The sequence below is a fragment of the Lemur catta genome, chromosome 9 (assembly GCF_020740605.2).
Source record: "Lemur catta isolate mLemCat1 chromosome 9, mLemCat1.pri, whole genome shotgun sequence".
NCBI classification, from domain to species: domain Eukaryota; kingdom Metazoa; phylum Chordata; class Mammalia; order Primates; family Lemuridae; genus Lemur; species Lemur catta.
Window position 1 is genome coordinate 25896955 of NC_059136.1, and position 27645 is coordinate 25924599.

General features: G+C 41.8%; 1 protein-coding gene and 1 non-coding gene across 12 annotated transcripts in view; both read left to right on the plus strand.

The window, feature by feature from the left end:
• The window catches only part of PTK2 (protein tyrosine kinase 2), a 258855-nt gene that overhangs the window by 223932 nt on the left and 7278 nt on the right, over positions 1-27645 (plus strand). For 7 of the 11 annotated variants that reach the window (XM_045560796.1, XM_045560797.1, XM_045560792.1 and 4 more), the window contains 8 exons: positions 2394-2480; positions 5695-5832; positions 7241-7372; positions 16888-16950; positions 20592-20631; positions 20962-21068; positions 24575-24583; positions 25666-25821. In XM_045560796.1, the coding sequence (XP_045416752.1) occupies positions 2394-2480; positions 5695-5832; positions 7241-7372; positions 16888-16950; positions 20592-20631; positions 20962-21068; positions 24575-24583; positions 25666-25821 (732 nt within the window). The other 4 variants (XM_045560793.1, XM_045560795.1, XM_045560802.1 and 1 more) reach the window with 2 other exon arrangements.
• Positions 23956-24017, plus strand: LOC123645341. Its single transcript, XR_006737524.1, has one exon. It is a non-coding gene; the product is annotated as a U7 small nuclear RNA (small nuclear RNA).

The window sequence follows — 27645 nt, forward strand, 5'->3', positions numbered from 1 at the left end:
CAGTTCAACGTTTTTAGTATATTCACAGAGTTGTCTAACCATCACAACAATCAATTTTAGAATATTTTTATCACCCCAAAATGAAACCCCACACCCATTAGCAGTCCTCCCCTGTTCTCTATTCCTTCTGATCCCTGGCAACCTCTCATCTATTTTCTGTCTCTTTTGATTTTTCCCTATTCTGGACATTTTGTAAATGGCTCATATAGTATATGGTTCTTTGTGACTGGCTTTTTTCACTCATAATATTTTCAGAGTTCATCTGTGTGGTAGCATGTGTCAGTACTTCATTCCTTTTAATTACCAAATAATATTTCATTTATGAATTTGCTGAATTTTGCTTATCCATTCATCAGTTGATGAACACAGATTGTTCCCACTTTTTAGCTCTTGTGAATAATGCTATGAAGAATATTCATGTACATGGTTTTAGTTTTTGTGCTTTTAGTGACAGGGGTCTCACTGTGTTGCCCAGGCTAGCCTTGCACTCCTGGGTTCAAGTGTTCTCCCACCTTAGCCTCCCACATGTTCATGTATGTCTTTTTGTGTGGATGTATATTTTCATTTCTCTGGGGTATATGCCTGAAAATGGAATTGATGGATCACACGGTAAATTCTATGTTTAATTTTCTAAGGAATATCCGTACCGTCTTCCACAGTGGCTACACCATTTTACATTCCCACCAGCGATGTACAGGGGTTCTAGTTGTTCCACATCCTTGTCGGCACTTTTTATTATATTTTCTCTTTTTGTTTATAACCATCCTACTGGTTGTAAAACAGTAGCTTACTGTGGTTTTGATTTACATTTCCCTGATGCTGTGTGGTATTGAGCATCTTTTCAAAATGTGCTTTCTGGTCATTTGTTTTTGTTTGGATCTACTCATGTCCTTTGTCCACTTTTTAACACATTGACTATCACACTAGGAAAAAATTTTTTTTCCTTGGGGCCATGGTGTTTTATTACAAAAGTGGAATAAAAACTTGGAAAACAAAACCATCCTTTCTAATTTAATGGAAAAATTGTTGTTTTTATTGTTTTCTGTGTTTCTTTCAATAAAAAAGTAATATAAACACTTAAAAATGAGTAATGTGAAAAACTTGAAAAAAGTAATGTGGGCCAAATGCAGTGGCTCACACCTGTAATCCTAGCACTCTAGGAGGCCGAGGCGGGAGGATTGCCCAAGCTCAGGAGTTCGAGACCAGCCTGAGCGATAGTGAGACCCCATCTCTACTAAAAATAGAAAGAAATTAGACAAACAAGTAAAAATAGAAAAAATTAGCCAGGCTTGGTGGTGCATGCCTGTAGTCCCAGCTACCGAGGAGGCTAATGCAGGAGGATTGCTTGAGACCAGGAGTTTGAGGTTGCTGTGAGCTAGGTTGACGCCACAGCACTCTAGCCCAGGCAACAGAGTGAAACTGTCTCAAAAAAAAAAAAAGTAATGTGAAAACTTGAATAATAGTTCATAAGAGTAAAGTGTTTTTCTTGACTTGTCAGGCTTAAGTGTAATTTAAAGGTAAACATAAATAGAAGAATGAAATTTATTGACTTCTGTTCATTTAATCCACGTTTTTAGAATTAAATTGTCAATATTAATTGTAACAATAAGAACATCAACAAGTAAGATTTTCATGAACCAACTACAGGGTTTTGCCCAGGGGGCCGCCCATCATGTACCATGTGTGCTACAGCATGGCAGCATGAGTTGCCTGCACATCATGCGGCTCCCAAGGTAAAAAGACCCGTGAGTTTTATATATTTCACAAGGCCCCCAGCTCAAAACCAGCGTGAGTTAGATGCAACTCACCTGGTAGTTAATGTGTTAATTAGATTATTTGTCATTGTTCGTTTATAAGAATCCTTTATATATTCTGGATATGAATCTCTTATCAGATAAGTATTTGCAACTGTTTTCTTCCGTTCTTTAAGTTGTCTTTTTTACTTTCTTGATGGTATCATTTGCAACATGAAAGTTTCTAATTTTGGTGAAGTCCAGTATGTCTATTTTTCTCTTCTATCAATTGTGTTTTTGGTATCAGAGCTAAGAAAACATTGCCTAACCCAAAGTCACAAAGATTTACTTCTGGGTTTCCTTCTAAGAATCTTAGGGTTTTTAGCTTTTTACATTTAGGTCTGCGATCCATTTTGAGTTAATTTTTGTGTATGTTTTAAGAGGTCAAACTTCATTTTTTCACATGTGGATATCCAGTTGTCAAAGCATCGTTTATTGAAAAGAGTATTCCTTCCCCATTGAAATGTCTTATCACTCTTTTATCATTCTTTTCAATTAAGCTCTATTAGAGAAATAATCTTTTTCGATTCTTTTCATAAAATGTAGATTGACCACAATTAAAAGATTCGTTCATATAATGCTCTGTTGATTTGTTCACAGCCCAGCAGACCTGGTTATCCTAGCCCAAGGTCCAGCGAAGGATTTTATCCCAGCCCACAGCACATGGTACAGACCAATCATTACCAGGTATACTAGTCAATACTGCAGTTTTATATTGCAGATACAAAATTTGTTATTTGATTCTTCAGCCTTTTGGGGGTAGGGAAGTACATTATATATATTTCTTTTTTTATTGTTATTATTTGTGTACTTATGAGTATGATTTGGGTAGCAGAAAGCTAAGAAAGTGGTCGCCCTAATTGTTGTTTGAGTGAGTGTTGTCTTGACTCCCCATGCAGGAGGCATTCATTATATACTTAGTCTTAAAGTAGGTGGGACAAGTGCCTCCAACAGTTCTTAGACCCTTTCTCATCTGCTTGTTCTTATAATAAAGGAAGGGCAAGGTGAATTCAGTGGACATACACTATGCAGAGGTAATACTGAACTGGGCGGTTTTGCTGGAAGGCAAGAGTAAAATTCAAAATTGCTTAACTGAAACCAAATGAGATGCCAATATGGACAAGTGTGGAAAGAATATTAGACTGATAGACAAATACCTGTAAAAACTAGAAAAGATTATCCTTGAAAGAAAAGAATCTAAAGCAAAGGAAATAATTTTGTTTGTTTTTATTTTTGAGAAAATTGTTTTAGCTTTTATTGAGGTATAATTTACTTACAGTGAAACACACAGGTCTTAGCTTTGAACAAAGCACACACGAGTGTATTCCATCCCCATATCAGGATGGAGAACATTTCTGTAACCCCAGGAAGTTCCCTTGTGCCCCTTTCCATCAGTTGCTTACTGCCCGAGAAGCAGCCACTCTTCTGATTTCTAGTACCAGAGATTCTTTATGCCTGTTGTAGAATTTTATATAAATGGAATCATATATGGTTTTCTGGTTTCAGCTTTTTTTACTCATTGTAATGTCTGTGAGAGTCAAAATCCTGTCGAGAGGGTCAGTACTTTTTCTTTCCTTCCTTCTTCACAGAGTTATTGAGAACAGGGTTTACCAGGGTTTAAATTAAGGCTCTTTTGGGTCAATGTGGGCAAAAATTCTTAACTGTTGGTACTAGGGTAACAGAGACTGATGTAGGCCCTGTTTCTTATTAGAAAAGAAAAGACCATATGGCTGTGGTAGCTTAGAACAGTGAAACTGGGTAAATTTCAGGCTCTTTATCTACTGCCTTCAGATTCTAATATACTTATTCTGAAGGTGGAGCCCAAGAATATCACATTGTTAACAAGCAGGCCCAGGTGATTCTGGGGTAGATGACTCAGACCCATGTTTTGGGCAATACTGTTTGAGATACTCACTTGTCTAGAGGAAGGGGAGTGAATCGCAAGATGACACTGGATGTCCCTCTACTCTGTGCCCAGCACTATCTAGGCATTGGAAACATGGAGATGAATAAAATACTCCCCTTGCTCATGGGAGGAGCTCACAGGGCCCTTCCATCTTGGTCAGTCTAGATTACCAACTCCATGCTTGAAGGAGCCAGAACCCTGACCCACGATAGTGGTCAGAGCAGCCAGAGAGTGTAGTGGCCTAAGAAAAGAAACCCCACATCTGTGATTGCTGAGATACTCTGAGTTCTAGCAAACAGCAGAAGGGCCCTGAGCAGGATTGATTACTGGCATTGTCTAGAGAAAACATGGTAGCACCTGCTTAGTGAGACAGCCTGTCAGCAGAGCAAGTACTCTTTGTGTCCTGGCAGACCTGTGGGGTATCCTAGTGGCACAACTTGGGGCTCTAATATTGATGTTGGTGGCTGTCGGTCACCAATGCAGTAGAAGCTCCTGAGAGTAGGGATTTCTCTCTACTTTACGTGTGTAGAAATGAGTAAATAGAGAATATGGTAAAACACTCATTTTTTTTTTTCATTGAACAACTATATAATTAACTCCCAAGCACAAATTTTCCTATTTGGTAAATAAGACTAGCTATAAGACATTTCCTGATGTTATTTCATGTTCCTTTGTAGCCTAAAGTGCCCACTGATCCTTTCACATGGTTGGTATTGTTTAGAAACCTGCCTCAGATCATTTGAAACCTCTTTGTTGTGAAAATTCCTAAAAGCTTTCTGGCAGTAATACATCCCTTCCCCCCCAAAATAGTAGTGATACAGCATTTTATATTTAGTAGATTTTTTTGTTACTGAGATATTTCCATTCAAATTAACTGTGAGAACTAGTTGTATACCATACTTGAAAATTTGTTGATTTCATGTTGTCCATGTGGTACTTTGGTATAAATTAATGTCTAGAAACATAATAAATACACAAAACCCTTGTTGAAGGGTGTGTTAATATTTGGAAACATAGATTTGGCTGTGCTTTATCTCATTAACTGACAACCCCAGCCATACAATTATTAGACTAATGAGCTGTGGAAACAAATACTGATTCTGCTCTTTCTTTCTCTTGACTGAGAGAAGGAACCACATAAAGAAACCCTCTTATTTTCCTTCTGCCTTAAAATTTTTCTTCATGTCCAGCCAAATGTCTGCTCTTTGCCTTAGTCATCATTGTTAGAACTTGAAGGTATGACTTCTTCCACTATCAGCCCCTCGTTCATTAGAGGACAGATATTTGGGGTTCTCTGTGGGTTTTGGTTGTTGGTTTTGTTTTTGTTATTCTTATTGAGGGGTGGTAGGTTGGGCAGGAAAGGGGAATTCTAAAGCAGAGCATGGCTCAGCCATTTTTGTGGCTTCCTGTTGCTTCTACATCCAGGAATGGTCTGCTCTCAGCATCTTGATAAGTGAAAATTGCAAAATAAATAATTTCTTATTTTTTAGTATACATTTGAATTAGTTGTCTAATGCAGCCATAACAAATTACCTTTCTTGAGGCTTTAGTTGAAAATCCATTTCCTTGCCTTACCAGCTTCTAGGCCACCTGCACCCCTTGGCTCGTGGTCCCCTTACTACATGTTCAAAGCCAGCAGTGCTAGGTCGCTATGGCCATTCTTCAGTGGTCACATTTCCCTCTGTGTCCTCTTCTGCTTCCCTCTTGTGCTTTTGAAGAACCTGTGATTACACTGAACCCACTCAGATAATCCAGGGTAGCCTTCACATCTCAAGGTCCTTGATTTATAGTCACATATGCAAAGTCTCTTTTATCATGTAAAGGAACATAGCCACATGTTCATGGGATTAGAATGTGGGCATCTTAGGGGGACCCATTATTCTGCCAAGCATAATATTCTCTGCAATTTGAGTTCCTTCTTTACATTTGTAAAGCAGAACTGTGTAGAAGTTGAACTGTGGCAGAACATTCACTTGCCTCCTAACTCATTCACAGGTCTCTGGCTACCCTGGTTCACATGGAATCACAGCCATGGCTGGCAGCATCTACCCAGGTCAGGCATCTCTTTTGGACCAAACAGAGTCATGGAATCATAGACCTCAGGAGATATCAATGTGGCAACCCAACATGGAGGTAAATTGCATGTTCTTGTGCTTCAGTTTGTTAACTTATGAAGCATGGCTTAAGGTACCTTTTATTTCTGAATCTCAGGATTTCTTGATTTTGATGACTCAATTCTAAAATCAAGATACCTCATCTACTCAAATGCTTTCTGGCTTTGTGAATTTTTTTTTTTTACTAAAAGAAATACCCAAGGAGAAATGCAGCAATCAGTTAGCCCATTTATTTGAAAGGCTGATCCCTAAGTTGAGTATAATTAGCATATACATGAGGCCAAGGAATAAACAGAAAGACAGAGCCTTCAGTTCTGTGGACCATGTTAATTTTTACTAAATTTTGCTGGTAAAACCAAGAACCACTGCTACAGTATTAGAAATTGTTTATTTGCCTCAAAAAGCATCTGTAGTTGTCTGCTATTTCTTGAAGTAAACATATTTAATGGCTGTTTACTCCATAATTTCATAATATGTGCCATATTTAAACCTCTGTTAATTTTACTTTCCAGTGTTTGTTTTTTGAGACCGAGTCTCGCTCTGTCTCCTGGGCTAGAGTGCCATGGTGTCAGCCTAGCTCATAGCAACCTCAGACTTCTGGGCTCGAGTGATCCTCCTGCCTCAGCCTCCCAAGTAGCTGGGACTACAGACATGCGCCACCGTGCCCAGCTAATTTTTTCTATTTTTAATAGGGAATGGAGGTCTTACTCTTGCTCAGGCTGGTCTCGAACTCCTGACCTCAAGCATTCCTCTCACTTCAGCCTCCCAGAGTGCTAGGATTATAGGTGTGAGCCACCACGCCCAGCAAACTTCCCTATTTATTTATTTGTTTGTTTGTTTATTTGTAAGAGACACATTTTCCTTCTGTCACTCAGGCTTGGAGTATAGTGGATCAGAGTTCTTGCAGCCTCAAACTCCTGGGCTCAAACAACCCTCCCACTTCATCCTCCTTTGTAGCTGGGACTGCACATTTGAGCCACCATGCCTGGCTAATTTTTTATTTTTTGCAGAGACAGAGTCTTTCTGCATTGTCTAGGCAGGTCTCAAACTCCTGGGCTCAAGCACTCCTCCTGCCTCAGCCTCCCAAAGTGCTGGGTTTACAGATGTGAGCCACTGTGCGGACCCCAAATTATTTCTTTTTACTATAAGTAACAATGCATTTTTTGCACATATCTTGGATTATTTCTTTAGAATAGACCCCCTACAAGTGAATCTATGAGTTAAATAATTGTATACTTTTTAAAGATGCTGGACATACATGAAACTGCAACCTCCAGAAAAATTACTCACATAAGCGCAATATGAGAGGCTCTATTTCCATTGCCCTTGCTATTGTGCTTCACTATTTTGAAAGACACATAAAACAAAGTAAGAGCTTTTGACTAGACTCAGAAGACTGGATATGGTGTTTTCAACCCTTCTTCCAGGACTCTGCAGCATTGGACCTACGAGGGATTGGGCAGGTGTTGCCTACCCACCTGATGGAAGAGCGGCTGATCCGACAACAACAAGAAATGGAAGAAGATCAGCGCTGGCTGGAAAAAGAAGAGAGATTTTTGGTAATTGTGTTTCAGAAAGGTTTCTTCCACTTTTTAAACCCTGTTAGACTCAACTCTATTGCAAAAGATTGTAAAATTTCATCTTTTCCAAAGCAGGAGACTTAGTTTTACATTGGTCCCTAAAACTTGCAAGAGTAGGTTATTTTCTGGATTATTTTTTAGGGATAAATTTCCAAGATTTTAGTAGTGGCATTACGGGCTCAGAGATGTGAGCATTTCTTTGGTTTTTGCATTTCCACGTTGTTTACACAGAAACAACTTCCACTTAAGTGTCAGCCTTCACATAAAACGTTGCATTTCACCACTGCAGAATATGTAACAAGACAGCTAAGTTTTGCCTTCATGACATTCTTAACAGATGAGCACTGGATGTGTCTGGACTTATGGATGGGAAATGTCTTCCTTCAGGCAACCCTTGTCAACAACCCCCTTCAGAAGTCCCTTGGGGACAGAGAGGAAGTGGTGGGACAGAGCAGTCTCTGTGTTATTTGACACAAAGGTCCTTTTGAACTCAGGGCCCTGCTACCAGTTACTGCTGTGCCCTCAGTCTCAGAACGAGGGCCTGTGAGAACCCACTCCTCGTTCTCCTTGGACCCTGACTAGATTTCAGTCTTCCTAAAGTAGTCTGAGAAGAAATGTGGCTGAGAGGAGCCTGGGTTCACATTGTTTCTACAGAATCTGAAGGCAGTAACTTTACTGGTCCCTCGGGCTTTGATTTGGTAAACATACACTGATGCCAACTTTGTGTTAAATACTAGGTTAAGGGATAAGATACCAAGGAGGGTAGGATACTACCTCTGTTTCTTAAATTGCTTCAAGTCTTATAGGCACAGAAACATTTAAATCAACAAGTAATGTTTCAGACTGATTCAACAGCATTTATGAACATGTGAAAGTTGCAGTCACTACAGGATGTGTTGGGGCTGACATCTTAGTGCACATACGGAACTTGGAAATAGGTCACACTAGCAAGGCTCAAGATGTTCAGTAGTTGTTGGGTTTTTTTCTTTCTATTGAGGTTCTTCGCATACAGTGAACTTCACAGATCTTAAATACACAGTTGGATGAATTTTGATGCATACAAGCCCGTGTAACCCATACTCTGTATGTAGAACATTTGCAGCACTCCAGATAGTTTCCAAATTATGTTCATAATCCATTTGTATATTTGGATAAACTGTCCCACAGGGATTACGCTTAGAGTTGCGTTAAGTCCACGTGACACCCTAAGCGGTAGGTCGTCATCAGTGTGTTTCTCTTCCCGAGCTCAGAAGAAGGGTATACTCAGAGTTTGTTCATGACTTCCTGGATTTCTCCCAAATAGGTTTTTTTTTTTTTTTTGGAGACAGAGTCTTGCTCTGTTGCCCAGGCTAGGGTGCAGTGGCATCATCATAGCTCACTGCAACCTCTAACTCCCGGGCTCAAGCCATCCTCCTGCCTCAGCCTTAAGTGAGAATGATTTATTTATTGTCATTGCTGGTTTCAAGGTCAAAACAATACTGGTTTAAGATGAGTTGACCCCTGTCTTTGATTTGGGTATTTGCCTTCTGGTCATCCTTATTTGGCTGTTTTATCAGCACATCAAAGTCAGCATGTCCAAAACTGAATTTATAATGTTCTATACCAAACTTGACTTTCCTTTTGTGTTTTCTATGCCTTTTTACCAGCCCCCCAGGATAGAACCTGAAAGTCCTTTCTGTACCTTCCCACTCATTCGCAAAGTCACCACATCCTCCTGTTAGTTCTAATCCTTAAGTATCTTTTGAATCTCTCTTCTGTTGTCCCTCTTATGGTCCATGTGCAGCCACGTGCACATCTTGTCTGGACCACATCAGTGTTTATCAGCTGTGCCTTCCACACATATTTATCGAACACCTCTTACATACCAGCCCTGTGCTGGGCTCCAAAGCCCACAAGAGTGAGTAAGACAGACGCAGCTCTCACTCTCATGGAGTTTATGTTCTAGTTGGGGAGAGAAGGGCGAAAAGGCTTAAAAAGTGAGTCATCAGTCAGAACTGCTATGGTGAAAACAGTGGGCAGAAAGGGAGCGGAAGTAGTCTGAAAAAGAATCTCTAAGATGTAAACAAGTAGAAAGCATGAGAAAAGAGAAAGAAGTACATTCCAGCCCAAGGGAAGCAGCAAGTTCAGAGGCCCTACTGCAGCAGGGAACTTGGCCAGTGTGGCCAGAGGCTGAAGCAGGAGAGGGAGGCAGCCCCCAGTAGGGTCGGGAGACCTGGATTTTATTCTTAATGCAGTAGGAAATCATCAGAAGCCTTCTAAGCACTGTGATAGCCACTTGCTCTTTTAAGAATGTTATATCCTTCCTTCATAGTATTTATCTCTGAAGAAAAAAAAAAGAAAAGAAAAAAAAGAATGTTACATCCTTTTCAGTTGGGAAAATGTCCTAAGAGAGGCAGGAGGAAGATTGGGGAGCTGTGAGGAGGACACTGCCATGGGGCAGTGAGAGCTACGAAGCAGTCAAGGCTTGGGGGGCGCTTCCCCCTCGAGTGACTGAGTGGGTAAGTCGTGACTCCACTGAGGGAGGTGATGAGAGGGGAGGAGAGTTTAGAGTTGGGGGCAGGCAACTGTGAGTGTTCCACTTGAGGCTTTTTAAGTTGGAGTTTCAAATATGTCCCGTTGAAGCTGTGTTTCATGCCACAGCCACGCAATAGTTCTGAATGTCCCCCTCTGACTTAAAGTCCACCAGTGACTGTCACAGGATGATGCCCATCTCTGGTCAGCCCTGTGAGCTGACCCCTCATTCTTCCCTGGAGTCAGCTCCTGACTGGCCCCCTCTCTCAGTGCTCCAGGCTGGCCCACATCTCCTGTCTGTTTGGCCTCTGCTTAGAATAAGCTTCCCTGCTTCACCTGTCTGCTCCCACTCATGCTTTTTGGCCTCGGCCTAAATCTCATTTTCTTCTAGAAGCCCATCCTTATACTCTGCCTCACCCATAGAGTCTCAAGTAGGCACTCTTTGGGTGTGTTTCTGTAGCACTATAATTCGCTTTTGCTGTGTTATGGGGGAATAGTAAATTTCTGCTGTAGAAAACTAGAAAACAAATAGAATGTGTTAGGTATAGATTATGAGTAACTGTTTAGCTTGTGAGACATAGAATTCATAAGATACATTAAACATACAAAGTAAGGTATAAAGCATAAACAAACAAAAGTGTTACTTAGAGACCAGGGCTTCTCTGCCTTGGCACTACTGACATTTTATCCAGGTATTTCTTCTTCTGGGGGATTGTCATGGGCATTGTAGGATATTTAGCAGCATCTCCTGCTCTACCTACCAGATGCCAGAACTATCTTCCCCAAATTGTGACAACCAAAATGTCCCCACACAGTGTTTCCTGGAGGAACACAGAATGGTACCCCAGTAAGAACCATTGTTGCAGATGAAAAAGAAGGATGGTCAGCAGGAAGTCTGAGGCAACAGAGAGAAGCATGTGGAAGTTGTACAGTCTAGGACTCAGGGTGTGGCCTCTCCACCTGCTTGCCACCTACCCTGTCTCTTTACTACCCCATCTTGTTCCCGTGCTTCTCACTGTTTTTTTGTTTGTTTGTTTATTTTTTACTTAATAACTATGTGATTTGAGCTTTCATTTGGTCTTAAGCCTTTCTGTTGGGTGACCTCTGGAATAGCCTGCCTAATGCCAAACTTGGAGGCCATCGCACTTTTCTTTTTTTTTCACACAGTCTTACTCTGTTGCCCCAGGTAGAGTGCAGTGGGTGTCATCATAGCTCACTGCAACCTCAAACTGCTGGGCTCAAGCGATCCTCCTGCCTCAGCCTCCTGAGTAGCTGGGACTACAGGCATGTGCCACCACATCTGGCTGAGTTTTCTATTTTTAGTAGAGATGGGGTCTCACTCTTGCTCAGGCTCGTCTCGAACTCCTGGCCTTAAGCAATCCTTCCACCTCAGCCTCCCAGAGTGCTAGAATTACAAGCATGAGCCACCACGCCTGGCTAACAAGTACTTTTCTTAATGCTTATAAAACAGTATTGTGTTTTTCTGTTTGTTTGTTCACCCTACCAGGATGGAAGCCCCACAAGACAGGGACCACAGACTCTATCTTTCCTATTCATTATTCAGTCTGTAGTGCCTAGCATATAGAAAGCTCTTAGTATTGAATGAATGAATGAAAGTGAGGCTTAACCTCATGCCTTTTCTTATAGTGCTGTGTCTGCCTGGAGTGCTCTCCCCCTAGCTCCCCATACCCTTGGAATCTGCCGGAAGAATGCCTTTTCATCTTGTGAGGACCCCTTTGTGTTACCTCAAAGAATACCTTTCCCTACAACAGGGTTTCTCAAACTGCTGGGCATTGTTGACATTTGGGGCTGGGGAGTTGTCTGTTGTAGGAAACTGTCCTGTGAATAGTAGGGGTGTTTAGCAACATCTCTGGCCTCTTCACTAGATGCCAGGAGCACCTCATAAAGTAGCAAGCATGATGCTCGAGCAAACTTTGTTTACTACAGCGTGCCATCCTTCGTTCCCACTCACCTCTTTCTCTGCTAAAATGTGAGCTCCTTGAGGGCAGGAACTGTGCCTTAACTGTCTGTGTCTTGCATTTTCTTCCTTGTGCTTGTATGATAGCATCTCACTTGTTTTCCTATCTCCACTAGTGTAAGAATCACAGACAGGAACGTTGTCTGTTCAGCATTTTCCCCTCAGCTCTCGTACACTGCTCAGCATTAACATGGCTCAGTCAGTATTTGTTGACTGCACTACCACACAGTGTCTGTTACTATGCATCTAAATCTTTGTTCGATGAAAAAATAAAAATAAGTGTTGCATGAACCCTGAGACAGTAGATATTGTAATTATCTTACAAATGAATAAATTAAAATAAATTTTAATGTGCAGAAAAATCATTGGAAACTTGTTATAAAACCCAGAGAACTGCAGTAGGTCTGGAGGGGCTGATGACTTACAGTGATAACAGGCACCCTTGTTGATTTTTGAGGCATGTGGTCCCAAAATCACTCTCTAATCTTAGGCCTGGGGATTCTCTTGAAGGTTTGAAGCAGGTGTTGTCTTAGTGCATAGCTGACTGATGGGTCAGAGCGCAAGAGGGAAATGCAGAGATCCATAATGGAGGGCCTGAGCTAGAGAGACCGGGGGTGGGGGAAGGACGAGAGAGGACAGACTTACAAGGGACAAGAGTTGGAGAGTTGGTATAGGAAATCAAGAGGAAGGAGAAATCTGGGATAGGAAACCTAGTATTGGGGTCACCAAAAGTAACATTGTGCCACCAAGTGAGAAAGTTAAGAATGAGGGGTTCGTTTCCAGGAAACATGATGACTTCAGGTTTGGACCTGTGTGATACACAAAAAGGACTGTGGAGGAAGCAGCTGGATGCAAGGAACAGAGCCCAGAGTGGAGGTCTGGGCTGGAGATTTAGATTTTCAGACATAAAGCTTGGTGCACTGGGAGTACAGATAAGAAACCTGGTGATGAGGGTGTACAGTGAGAAAGTGCCCTGGGCTGTCCCTCAGTTGCATGGTGGTGCACTTGAATTTAGAAGCTCTTGTGGTGCTGCCAGATGGTGGCAGCTGTGCCTCTGGGTATATGCACATGTGTTTCACTATCCTCCATTTGAAGAGACTCTACCAATGGTAATTACATCCAGTTACAGTCCTTTTTATGCTGTGTATCTTTAAAGATTTTTGTTTGTTTCTGTGATATCTGCTGCTTATAAGCAGTTTGTTTCTGTGCCTTGGCCTCTGATGTGTCTCCTTGTAGCCACCAAGCCAGGCCACCTGCTTTTGGATACATCAGGTCATTGTCAAAGCTGTATGTCAGGAGGCTGTCTGTCCTCGTCTCTTTTTTAATTGACGTGCACACAGCTGAAGTCTGCAGCTCAGTGAATCTTTACATTTGTATATATTCCAGTAACCACCAGTCAGATCAATCTGTAGAACATCTCCATCACCTCAGAGGTAGACATGTGTCTTAGGCTGGCTTCCCCAAAACAGATCCCGAAATGTGCAGGCAACAGATTTATTAGGAAGGGTGAGAGAAGCAGAGCTGGGCCTTTATAGCCACCCCACCAGTGTATGGGTGCCCCCAAGAAGGTAACATATCCTTGGAGAAGTGGAGAGGGACCCAGCTAGGAGTCATTGGAAACCCACCCTCAAGACTGAGTGCCTGGCCGGGCGCGGTGGCTCACGCCTGTAATCCTAGCACTCTGGGAGGCCAAGGTGGGAGAATTGCTCGAGGTCAGGAGTTCGAGACCAGCCTGAGCAAGAGCAAGACCCTGTCTCTACTAAAAATAGAAAGTAATTATATGGACAACTAAAAATATAGAAAGTAATTATATGGACAACTAAAAAAATAGCTACTTGGGAGGCTGAGGCAGGAGGATTGCTTGAGTCCAGGAGTTTGAGGTTGCTGTGAGCTAGCTAGGCTAACACCATGGCACTCTAGCCCGGGCAACAGAGTGAGACTCTGTCTCAAAAAAAAAAAAAAAAGACTGAGTGCCTGCCCACCTGAGGGAGCTGTAATGGTGCCCCTGAGCATCCCTGCTCTGCTCCATGCCAGACCCCCAGTGTCCCACACTCAAGCCCAGGTGAGGCCTCTCCCCTCTCAGGGACCTGCCCAATGCTTGATTCTTCGGCCTATGTGGTACTCAGCACCCATTGTGTTTGCTGGGGATGACAACTTGCAGGTGACAGTAATAGACTAGTTTGAAAGCTATTCTAAAGTTCTGGTGGGGGAAGGATCATAGTTTTATAGCAGAGAAAAGCTGCCCCAGTTGACACACACATAACAACCTGCAGAAAACACCCTGGCCTTTCTTTCTGTCCTTATTCTTTGTAAGTCTCTGAGTCACTGACAGTGAGACCCAGTGGCTGCCTCTGCCTGTTTCCAGTGGAGTTTCTGCCAGGCAGGTTGTTAAACACACTTACCTGGGAAGTGACCTCAAACAAGTAACATATCCTCACAGATTCATTTCCACATCTGAAAAATGGCAAGAATTACAGTCCTGTTCCTCACAAGGCAGCCGCAAGGATTAAGTGACGATGTGTGCATTAGGATGCTTGCCCAGCTGTAAAGTGCTGAGCAAATGACTGCTGCTGTCACTGGTCCCTCCTGCTTACCACCTCTGTTAAAGTGCTCTGTGCTATGGGTGTTGCCATTGGGCTCGCTGAGTGGTGAGAGCTCCCATATGCCTGGGGCCACCTCAGGGTCCAGCTACAGAGAACAGGTGTGCCAGTCACACTCTAGGGTCCCCTTTGAGGGCCCCCAACTGAGATTTGGGTCCAGGTATCCTTTCTATCTCTTCATGTCTGTCCTGCCTGTCAGAGCAGTTTCTTCTCTGAGGTCAGAAACTACCTACTTTGAATTTTCCTACCCAGCCCCTGCTGTTGACGTCTCCTGGGATAGTGCTTTCTGCAGCAGTTGCCAACTGCATGCCTCTGGGTTTGGCTTCACCAGTGTGGCACTGGATTTATATATTACTAATTATTATATATTATATTTGCAGGAAGAATTCATTATTTAAATTATTGTTTCCTGATATTTTAGTGCATATGAACATGGTACAGTTTTTTATCTGTTGAGTTTTTTTTTTTTTTTCAAGTTATGCTTTTCAGAGTTCAGAAATATTTATACAAAACTTTTCTGGTTTACTTAAGGACAGAGTTCTGTCATACTTTGTAGAAGTCTGCTTTCTTAACATGCATTGAGGATGTAGGTAATTTTCTACCTTTATTTAGCTGTTATTTTTCCTTTAAGGGGAATATTTTTTTGACATAATAACTTGGAAATTAATTAATTCAACAACAGCTTATTGAGTGTGTGCCACATGCCAGCAGGAACTGTGCCATGCACTAAGATTACAGGGGCTGGTACACATTATGTGTTTTGTAAATTCTGATGAATTAACAGAGAACAGGTAAGATGTGACTTTTTGCCCTCTGCTTACTCTCTGCTGCCACTCTCAGGGCTGTCCATTCTTTTTCAGGGTGCCTCTGATTATTAGAAACTTCTTCCATAAGTGAGCTAAAATCTGCCCGGTATTCAAGGGCAACACACAGGTTTCACGCTTTCCCACATGACAACCCTGAGGGTCATTAACAGCTATCACCCGGAACCCTCTCTTTGTGACTAACCATCAGTAACTAACTCCTTCACCCATTTCCTTGTATTACCTGGTCTCAGACCTCAGCATTCATTGAGAGCCCACTACATTCCAGGCACTGTGCTACACTTAGAGGAAAAGAAAGGGAAGAGGGGGGAAGTAGGCAAAGGACAGTGCAGGGCGTCTGTCCTAGAAAGGAGTTCATCTCTGAGCCATCAAAGGATCGCTCTGATCTTAATGGTGGATGTGTGCTTTGCCAACTTCCCACTACAACTTGGCACCCACAACTGACCTGGTGCCCACAAAGGCTCTAATGGGTGGAAGGAAATTTGAGGCCTTCAGTGCCACAAGGAAGAATTTGGACTTGATCAGTATAGACCATGGAGGAACAGTCAAGATGTGATGTAATGAAAACAGTGCTTTAATTAGAGGTGATCCAGGGCAGAAGTAGAGAGACTGGCTAGAAAGCTGATACTGTGAGAGGATTTGGTCTACACCAGTGGAACTGAGAAGGAAGAGATGAAGCTCATTTCCCCATCACCCACGCAACAAGTGCTGATGGATTATGACAAGGGCCAGCCCCTTGTCAGGTACAGAAAAGAGAAGATACAGAGACAAATCAGACATCAGGATGTTCCTTGTCTGATGAGGGAAGTAATTACTGCATGATATGTGCCAACACAGAGGATCTCTGTAAGGCATAGACGAAGAAGTGACTAATTCTGCTTGAAGAGGAGGAGGGAACCGTGCTGCAGAGAAGGGGTATGCGGCTGGGTCTTGAAGAGAGCAACAGAGTTTTCCAGGCCGAAGTGTGTGGCCATTGTGCATGGGCAAAGGGGAGGCCGAGTCAGTGTGGCTGGCTGAAGGCTCCACGAAAGCCAGTACTGTGGGAGCACAGGATGGTTTTCGTAAGTAAAAAACCTTCCACCCAGCTCCTTCACCATATAGCCATGTAACTTACTTTGTTTATTCTAATATTAGTGAAATTTGTGTACTCTTATTTACATTAAATCCAGATTTCTCTGTTTGGTTTCTGTGTTCTAGATGCATTATGGAAAAAAAAAATCTGGTAATATTTGCTGCTTTGGCAAGACAGCCAAATCCATATAATCCCTTATTCTGCCGGGCATCAGAAAGCAGTGCCTAGTGTTTTTATCCTGGGGTGAGGTTCTCTCAGTGAAGAAGAAAGCCCGCTGTGCTGCACTGAACGGAGGTGAAGTGCAGGTTTTCCAGCACAGTGTGGGGCCGTGGTGCAAGTGCCAGCCTGTGCCGTGTGTGGACAGAAGTAAACTGGGCACTTCCCAAGGCAGCTGACCTTCATTCATCGTCACTGGGTTTTGAGAATTTTTTGAAGTTGGGGAACTTTCAACTCTTCTTGTCAGTAATCTTCAAATCAAAAACTGTTTTGATTTGTTTTAATTTCTTTAGAAACCTGACGTGCGGCTCTCTCGAGGCAGCATCGACAGGGAGGATGGAAGTCTTCAGGGTCCGGTAAGCAACGGCCTGAATTTTCACCAGGATTTGATTTCAAATTCTCATGTGCGTGGACCATTATGTTTATGTCATAAGATACCCACGCTTACCAATATTTGTAATATGGTACACAATAATCTGTTCTGTAAATTGAACATTTTAACTAAGATTAAAATTATTAACATATACGATATACAGCCCAGAATTCTTATTCAGATACAGAAGTCTTTTGTCCCATTACTGATACAGGCTTTTTAGTGGTAAGCCCAACTCTCTGTGACCTAAAGAAATATGTACATATATTAAGTGTTGTTACACACAAGTTGTCATTTGCTAAATTTTTATGCTCTTATTGCATAGTTATAAAGTTTCCGCAGTCACATAAAACTTATTCAAGGAAGATTTTTGTCTTCTGGGTGTTATGGGGAGAAATGCCTGAAATTCTCTTGAAAGAGCTAGCTTATGATTATTCCAAATATTAGAAATATTCCCTGGTGTTTGAAGTAATTTCAGTTTGAAAGTAATTTAAATTGTTTTGTTAGAATTTCCACTGTCAGATGTCTGTTTAAAATAAATGCAGATTTCTTTAAACACTTACTGTGCCTGTCAGGTAGAGATAAAGTTCTACTCTAATAAGGGTGAAACCACTGACTTGACATCTAGTCACCCATATATGCATACAACTGTCAACATTTACCTTAAAACCTTTTAAACATTTTTCTGTATAAAATAGCACAGAGTTTTGAAATAAAAGTGTGCTAAACATCTTCTAGATCTTTCCATAACAAGCCTCTTTGAATGGAATGCAGCACCAACCTTAATCACAATTTTATGTTCTCATGAGACTGTGTCATCACCTAGCTCCAAGATGCGTATTATGGAATGGCCCTATCAGGAATTTTTCCCAATCTGTACTATAAAATTACATCTGCCTCAAGATCTTGGACCTAGAAGGTTTCCCAGTTGGCAGCACGTGAAGGTTGGACATTTCCCATTAGAGCTGACTCAGTGGATTGTAGATAGTGTGTATCAGACGTTCTTCAGTTCATAAGCAAGAAGGTCACATTATCGGCCCTTTAACATCTCACTGAGATTCCTTATGTTGAAAAGACTAATGTTTAACAAATATTCAGTCCTAAATTGTTGAGAAGGGGCAAAAATCAGCATGAAAATAAATTCTATTCAAGAGACTAGCTATTTAGAACATTGCTAATGGGAAATTTGTTAGCTAAGGAAAATTATTTGTGTTCCATATGTGGCACATACAAAGCACTCAAATATGTAGACTAAATTAATTAATTAAACCTGGATAGAAGGATTATTCAGAAATGCTTTATTAATAAGAACTTGTAAGACAATCAGATGAAACGTGATGACCCCACCTGTGATCTCCCAGTCTGCTGCATGCCAGGCCTAGGCAATAGAAAGAGTATAGTACTGACTGAGAACCTGCTTAGTACTTCAAGGTGCTATACTGAGTACTCGTATCACTCCTGACAAATCGGGCACTGTTGTCATCTAGGTTTCACAAATAAGTAGACTGGGGCTCAAAGAAAACTTGCCCAAAGTTCCCTGTCACAGAGCCAGAGGTCAGATGATGCATTTCTGCACATGGGGCCAAATGCATGTGGCCAGCTGGACTCAGCAGGCCTCCCTCATTTCTTTCCTGGAGACCATTAACATACCATGACTGTTTTTGGATTTTTTTCCTCTTTTGTTCTTTCCTAAAGATAACAATTTAGTTTTGGCCCATTTGTTGAAACACTCCAGCTTTAACACTTTTGAAAATATGCCACAGTTTCAAGGAGAACTTTTTGGTTAGAAAACAATGTAGATTATAAATGGATGTGAATAGTTAGCAAATATTAATAACAGGCTAGTGGAAATTGATTCCATCAGTGTGCATAAAAAGTTAAAACCTATTTGGACTTTAATATACAAGTTGACAGCATGTTCACTTTGTGGCAACCCAGTTTTAGGTAAGTGTAATTAGCCTCAGTTTACCAAGGCCCCAAGCAGGTCCATGACTCTGCCAAGGCCCACAGCTGGATATGCGCAAAACTATGAGCACAGCCTAGCTGCATTCATCCTGTCAGACTTCTGAAGCAAGGGCTTTCCTTTTCTGTGCCTGCCATTGGAGAGCAGAACCTGCATAACTGTGTTGTACATGCACACACATTTTCTAGATTATTCCAGAATGGTCGAATAGGATCTTTTAGTTAATTGAACTGTCTTGTAACAGTATCAACCAGAAAGTTCTTTGTATTTTAAACCTTTTTAAATGTGTATGGGATTTACTGCCTGAATCAATGAGCATAGTACAGCCAACAGACTGTCAATTTTTAAGTCCTGGCCACGCTTTCACCAGTCTCTGCCCTCACTCATCCTCTCTAGCTACACTAGCTGTCTCACTGTCACCCAAACAAACACTTGGTTTTTCCATGCTTGGGGCTCCCTCCCTGGCCACTCTTCTCCCAGATTACTGCAAGGCTTCTCTTAACCTCAGGTCTGTGCTCAAAGATCACTTTCTCAAAAGGCTTGAACTTCCTGCTTAAAACTACAGCTCCTCCCCTCCCACCCCAAGGGATCTCCTGACACCTCCTTTCTTTGTTGGAGACAGCACAGCATGTACCATAATATATGTTTATTATTTGTCTGTATCCACTACACTGTTAGCTCCACAAGGGTAGGATCTTTGTTGTATACCTAGAACAGTGCCTAGAACAAAGCAGCTGTTCAATAGTTATTTGTTGAATAAATGAATGATAGGAAAATGATATGTTAAATAGAAAGCACTGCACAATAAGTAGTAAGTTGCTAAGGAATAGTTCTTCACACCTTCAAGCTCTGAGGGTTTTGCAAGTCTTTAAAGTCAAAGGTGTTAAATGGCCATTGAAAACAACTGGATTCTGGGGAGAGGAGCAATTTTCATTGTGTGTGCTGTTTCCTAGCCCTTGTAGTCTGAAGAAGTGGATCTTTTTTCAATAGAAAGTAAAGGCACGGAAATTATATGTATTAGCCACTTCATTATTTTTAAATAAGCAAGAAAAATCTTTTCAGAAGTACAATAGAGTTCTAAAAAGATTTTTTCCCACGTAGTTAGCCACAGAAAGTTGTGGGGTTTGTATTTGTTTTTGAGACAGAGTCTCACTCTGTCGCCCAGGCTGGAGTACAGTGGTGTGATCATAGCTCACTACGCCTTCAAACTCCTGGCCTGAAGTGATCCTCCTGCCTCTGCCTCCCAAGTAGCTGGGATTATAGTCACATGCCACCACACCTGGCTATTTTTAAATTTTTTGTAGAGACGGAGTCTCACTATGTTGACCACTCTGGTATCAAAACTCTTGGCCTCCCATAGTGCTGGAATTACAGGCATGAGGCACTGTGCCTGGCCCAAGAACATTCTAAATTGGTTGTGACCACCTCTGTTTGTGTTCCCAAAGTATCCCATGCTTGCTTCTGTCACAGCCCTTTCTACGCATCCTGTTGACATCATTTGCTAATTTGCCTGGTCCTTTAAGGCAGGACCCCGCCTTGTTCATCTTGATACTGCAGCATCTACCCCAGAGGTTCAAGGGGGTGAATGGACAGGGTGGAGAGGTGGGTCATTACCCCATTGTACACACCAGTGCATTGACTGAGCTTTTCTTTTCCCACAGACTGGAAACCAACACATATATCAGCCTGTGGGTAAACCAGGTAAATGAAGAGATGAATTGTGGGTCAAGAAGTTTGTACAATTTGGTTGGAGCAGGTTTTGAATGTATGTAATATCATAACTTTGGAATGCCTTCATGATTATTTAACAGTTTTCCCTCTGTAGACCACAGCAAGTATGAAGTTTACCACATTCAGCTCATGACGGGAATATTGGGAAAAAGAATTTATTGCTGTAATGCATTAGAAATGCCTCCTTAGAGTGCAAGATTAGTGTCTTTTGTAAGAATGCCAGTAGGCATTTGTTGGGGAGTGGTTTCCTTTCTCTTTATTAACACACATTACTTAACGGGAATCATTCCATTTTACCAGATCCTGTAGCTCCACCAAAGAAACCGCCTCGCCCTGGAGCCCCCGGTCACCTGGGCAGCCTTGCCAGCCTCAGCAGCCCTGGGGACAGTTACAACGAGGGCGTCAAGGTGGGCATCTGAGACTGGGCAGAACACACTGCTCGCAGGGCTTGTGAGTCCCTTAGTTCTCAGTTAATGAGAGTGGAGACCAGGTTGAAAACAGGGATGAGGCAGAGTGGGACTGCAGTGTGATCCAGGAGTTGATGAGCCTGGTTCTGAACCCCTCTGAGAGTCAGGGAAAAGCTTAATGCAAACATTTTCTTTCCCATTTTTCTCTCAGTGTGATAGATTTTAGAAACCCAATCAGATGCTAATATTCTGCATACATCTTCTCTGTTCAGACAGAATGTTTCTTTGGAATAAAGTCCTGAGATTGCTTCTGGTTTTAAAAATTAATTAAACCAGGATGGCTGGGGTAAATGAGGACCTTCTGTAGGCTCACTGGCTCCAAGTTTATAAATGTGGGTTCATGGAAAGTTTCATTATTTTCCATCTAGGGTCAGAATTGTATTTGTAAAAGCAACACGTCCTAAGTAGAGTCATCCTCAGTGGAGGATGACTCAAGGGAGTGTTTGACTCAAGCACAAACTACCACAGGTTTCTCCTTGGTTTGAGGTGCCTCTTCAGTCACTGCCTGCCCCTGAGGGGTGTGCATCTGGAGCTGTCAGTGTCTGACTTTCCTGGGTCCCCACTCACCCACCCCCACCCCCACCCCCAGAGTGATGGAGTCACTAGAGCAGCTTAGGAACACCTTGCTCTCTGGGAGAAGTAAGGAAAGGAGATGCTCCTCTACCAGCCTGGCTCATTTAAGGAGATAGGAGATCTTTTTACTTTCCACTAGAGATAACAATTTACCTGTCAAAATATATCTTATTTCTCAATACTGATAGACCCTTTTTTTCACATTTTAATATTTCTAAAATTGGAATCGTGTATGGGCTTAATTGGCAGTATTTTTTTTTTTTTGTCTTAGTGGTACATTTAAAAATGGTGCATCTTAAAATCTGAAAAAATATGGGATCAGGTTAAGGTAAACTTTGTTTTACCAGTAACCACCCTTTTTGAGTGCCTTTCCTGTGCCAAGTGCTATGCCAGACCTTTTTCATGTTTTATATTCTCACATCACCTCACAAGATTGGTGGTGGTATCACTTCATATGAAATGAAGATTCACAGAGGTTAAGCAGCTTGTTCAAGGTTACATAGCCTTCATGTAGCTGAGCCAGCATTTAGCCATAGGCCTGCCTGGCTGACTGTACACTTGACTTGTGTGCTTCTACTCAGAGGTTTCCACTTCCAAAGCCAACTCTGGCTGATTCTTGGTTAGAAGTAAATATACTGTTGGCCTCTCAGAGGAGTCAGAGTCAGTCATAGGGAAGAGAAAATATCATCTCTAGGCCTAGGGTAATAGTCAGCCTGCAACTCAGAGTACAGAGGTTTGCGGTGTTCATTCTGGAGATGATCAGAGAGTGAGTGGGCCAGCACTGGCACGGACTAGCCTGCTCCCTGTGGGGCATAGTGCGAGTACATCTGGGCCAGAGATGCTCCGGGCACGGAGGTACATGCCTCTAGTCCCAGCTACTCAGGATGCTAAGGCAGAAGGATTGCTTGAGCCCAGGAGTTCAAGTCTAGCCTTTACAATATATATAGCAAGACCCCATCTCTTATCTTAAAAAAAAAGAAAGGGGGGAAAATTAGATTAATGAACTTTTTTTATTTTCATAAGCCATAAGAGCAAACTTTCAAAATGGCTTTTATTATCTGTTTGGTAGCATTTACTGAATCCAGCCTAAAAGGATAATATTGTTTCAATACCGAAATACTTACATTTAATTATGTATAACTAAAATAATTCATCCAAATAAGATTTAGTCAGAAATAAGTCTCAGTTTCTCCTTGGTAGCTTCAAGTTTTGGTTCTTAATTCTCTTAGTCTTTAAGCATTAACTTTTAAGTGGTTGGAATTGGCTCTGCCTATGGAGAGTGGTGTTTTTATCATTAACTCCCTGCCAAGGAATTTCCAAGTTGTCAAGCTCCAGAAAATAGGAAACCAATAGGATGTCTCTTCAAACTGAGATTTTACCTCTGAAATGTCAGTGTGAATGGTCCCTAAAAACATCATGACAGTACTCCTCTATGACAAGAATTGAGCAAAGGGTGAAAGTACAAAAATTTTAAACAGGTTAAAATAAACCTCCCTCCACCTCCCTAGAATTATAGAATTGTTGTATTTTTTTCTTGATGGAACTCATCCTGTGGCACCCTCCTCAGAAAGCCCCGTGACTTTTTGTGTCAATGTAGTTTGAACTGGCACATCCTGTGAAGTGAAACAGAAGACCGCACGTATTGTTTGGGGAACCTAGCATACATAAAGAAAAGCATGGTATAAATTGATAATTAAATAATTAAATTGCATTGTCTGGGAGTGGGGGGGAGCAGCCTGAAGGGGAATGGGCGAGCACATTACCGTACAGTCATGTGTCACTTAACAATGGGGATACATTATGAGAAATGTATCATCAGAGGATATCATCATTGTGCCACCATCAGAGTGAACATACACAAACCTGGATGTTACAGCTTACTGCAGACTTAGGCTAATATGGTATAGCCTATTGTTCCCAGGCTACAAACGTGTACAGTATGTTGTTCTGCTGAATACTGTAGGCTACTTTGTTTTATTTTTTTAAAAAGCTCTTAATGTTTTTAAATGCAGCCCCAATATCAGAAATTGTTATTGTAGTGAAAATGTCCATTGTAAATTTAACAAATATAATAATTGGGATGATAGCAAATATAATAATTAAATGATAAACAAAACCTTCCAAATAACATAGATTATTCAAAATGTTACTATGGTCTAAAATGTAAAATCCCAATTAACCTCAAATGCTGTGTAGCGTAAAATTAAATTCTTATCACTAGAAAAGGAAAAAATTTCAATAAAGAATGAAGCCGTAGTGTTACAGCTCTTTTAGAATTTGTCTAGCAGGTTTTCCGGTCTTTACCGGAAAACCCAAAAAAATAAAAAATAAAAAAAAAGAATGAAGCCATGAAAAATAAAATAAAATAAAAAAATAATGAAATAAAAGCAGCTCCAAGCCAGGAATCTTTATTATGGCAGGAAGGCTAGATGACAAAGCAGGCTTCCAAGGATATTGAGGGGTCAGGGCATGGGAACTGAGGGTTGTGCACTTTCTCCTGAATCTCAGAATTCAAATGGACAGTTTTTAGTAATTAAAAACATATATCTTCCTCTTTTCTCTTTGAAGAACCCTAACTCTGTTGATCTTGCACTGCTGCCGGACTTGCACTGTTCCTCTCAGGCTTTGCATGTTGCTCTCCCCGTGTGTCGTGTGAGAGCCAGCATGGTGCATGGCAGGCCTCCACTCTGCGTGCTGGACACGGAGCCGGGGAGCTGAGAAGCAGGGGGGCAGGCTTGGAAACTAGCTCCTTTTTGTTCTGCTCATGTGTTTTTATGGGGGTTTTGTCTGACGCCTTTATTAATATTGTTTTTCTTTTTTCCCTTTCTCTGATAAATTCCTTTAACTTTTCCTCACCTTCCGTTCGACAATAGCCGTGGAGGGTAAGCACATTGTGTCTCTGTGTGTCTGTCCAGCTTTCTTTATCACACCAGCTCTCTGCATGTGACTCTGGACCAGAAAGCAGGAGGCCCAATGGGAGGGCATGTCTGCTTGGTTCATGGTCTGTCATGATTGACAGCTGCCAAAAACAGCATTTCTGTTTACCCAAAAATGAGACATAATCATCTTCACAGTGATTGTATTATTCTTGTCCTTTTCTCATACCCCTTTGAATTTTTAAATGCTGCTGAAGATTTCCCAAAAGCCCTCATTCCCCCATTAGCTCCCAGGTTGTCTTGGGTAACATTTATTGCTGTCACTTCTGTGCCCAGGACTTGGGTGTGCATTTTTACAGCTGTGGCTTCATCTCCCCTCATCACCATTGCCCGGGTGAGGGCACTGAGGTTTGTCGGTGTAGGCCCCAGGTGCAGTCAGCGCAGAGCTGGCTGAAGCCAGGTTCCAGCAGGGAGGCTTCTGGCAACACCACCGCTGCTTTGACTTCAGTCAAGCTCTGCAAGCAGATGCTGTCTGCTTAAAGCAGACTTGTGTCTGCAAGCGTTTTGTAATCATAAAGCGATGGCACATTTCCGTTAGGTGGTTTGAGGGCAGCTAAGCCTGAGCCATACAGTTTTTCTGCAGAATTCAAGCTAAGTGGAAATTTTTAGTCTTAGAATGTTTGACTCTTTAGCCAACTAAGTAACTTTCTCTAAAATTCACTAAGTCCTCAGAGAGATATAAAGTATATGGATTATTTCTCTTGTGGTGAATGAATGATTTGGGGGTGAGGGGACATTGAATCACTTCTTTGAAAGAATCTGGGCTTTTTAGTGTAGTGTGTATGATTCCATATCATTTCCTTTAACTGAGCTCAAAGTGAGAAAAAAAATTATTGCCTCACTTAATTGTCACTCAGAGGAATTACTGTCATCCTCAAACTGAACTCTATCCCATACAAATAAAAAAAAACAATTATCTCATGCAATCTACTTTGATCTCTTTTAAAGACCGAGCTCTCTAAGTTAATTGTGGTGATATCATGCCATCTACTGGAAAGTGGGAAAATGACCAGCTTCTGTATTGTCAGCTGCAGCCCCAGGAAATCAGCCCCCCTCCTACTGCCAACCTGGACAGGTCCAATGACAAGGTGTATGAGAATGTGACGGGCCTGGTGAAAGCTGTCATCGAGATGTCCAGTAAAATCCAGCCGGCCCCGCCAGAGGAATATGTTCCCATGGTGAAGGTAAAACACAATCATGTCGTGTCCCAGCAGAAATGTTGATCCCTGTGGAAGATGTGATGCCAGCTGATAGGTGTCTCTAGGTGCCCCCCAAGTCAGACCTGATGGTTTAGAAGGTCTGCCTGAGGACACCACACAGTGGCAGTGTTAGTAAGAACCACGATCATATGACTTGCTCTTCCTGTCTTGTTTTCTCCTGGTACTAAACACGAGGAAATGAATGTCTTGAAGCAATGCGGTCTTTTAGTAATTATTGCTCAGAAATACAGTCTTTAGGAAAAAAGGAAGCTGCACGAGAATCCTTACAGTATGATGCCACTTATGTAAAGTTGAAAAACCTGCAGAACAATCCTGCGTAAGACTTAGAGAGATAGTTATGTTATTAAAATACAAAGACATATATGGGAATGATAATATCAAATTCAGATACTAGACCTCTGAGGAAGAGGCAGTTGAGAAAAGGTATATTGGGGGGATTTATCTGTGTTGTTTTTCTTAAGCTGAGGGTTGGGTATGTGGGTTGAATTTTTTTTAAAAAGAGGCTGGGCACAGTGACGCTTCTAAGTAACTTTCTCTGAAATTCACTAAGTCCTTAGAGAGATGTAAAGTATATGGATTATTTCTCTTGTGGTGAATGATTTAGGGGTGAGGGGACATTGAATCAATTCTTTGAAAGAATCTGGGATTTTTAGTGTAGTGTGTATGAGTCCATATCATTTCCTTTAACTCAGCTCAAAGTGAGAAAAAATTATTGCCTCATTTAATTGTCACTCAGAAGTTATTACTATCATCCTCAAACTGAACTATATCCCATACAAGTAAAAAACCCCAATTATCTTATGCAATCTACTTTGATTTCTTTTGAGAGGCCAAGGCAGAAGGATTGCTTCATGGCAGGAGTTTGAGAACAGCGTGGGCAACACAGCAAGACCCCCATCTCCCTTACAAAAGTGTTTTTAAAAATTAGACAGCTGGGCATGGTGGCTCATACCTGTAATCCCAACAATCTGGGAGACCGAGGTAGAAGGATTACTTGATGTCAGGAGTTTGAGACCAGCCTGTGCAAGAGTGAGACCCCATCTATACAAAAAATAGAAAAATTAGCCAAGTGTGGTGGTGCACACCTATAGTCCCAGCTCTTCGTGAGACTGGGGCAGGAGGATCCTTGAGCCCAGGACTTGAAGGCTACAGTGAGCCTTCCACTGTGATCACACCACTGCACTCTGGCCTGGTGACAGAGCAAGAACCTGTCTTTTTTTTTTTTTTTTAATTAAAAAGAAATAAAAATTAAGCCAGTAAACTAACAGTCCCCAGATTGTGTTCAGTGGATTGGGTCCTGGGAGACGGTAACAATGCTCTGTGAGAAAGAATGCTAGATTCAGGAAATGTCAGCAGTGCCTTCTGCTAAAGAGTGTACACTGCACTTTGGATACACAGAGGTGTCCTGCAATTCAAAAAGTGCTGTTAAACTTTGCTCTCAGCTGGTGCTTTTGAAACTTACTTGAACACACTTTTTTCTGTTGTGGTAAAAATACACATAACATAAACTTTACCATCTTAACTATTTATTTTTTATGTGTTTATTTTTTAGAGATGGAAGTCTTTCTTTGTTGCACAGGCTGGTCTTGAACTCTGGGTTCAAGTGCTCCTCCCACCTCAGCCTCCTGAGTAGCAATTATAGGCACGAGCCATCTCGCCTGGCACCATCTTAACCATTTAAGTGTGCGTTTCAGGCACATTAAGCACATGCACATGGTTGTGTGGTCATCACGACCATCCAACTCTAGAACTTTTTCCTTGCAAAAACTGTTGCCCATTAAACTTCAA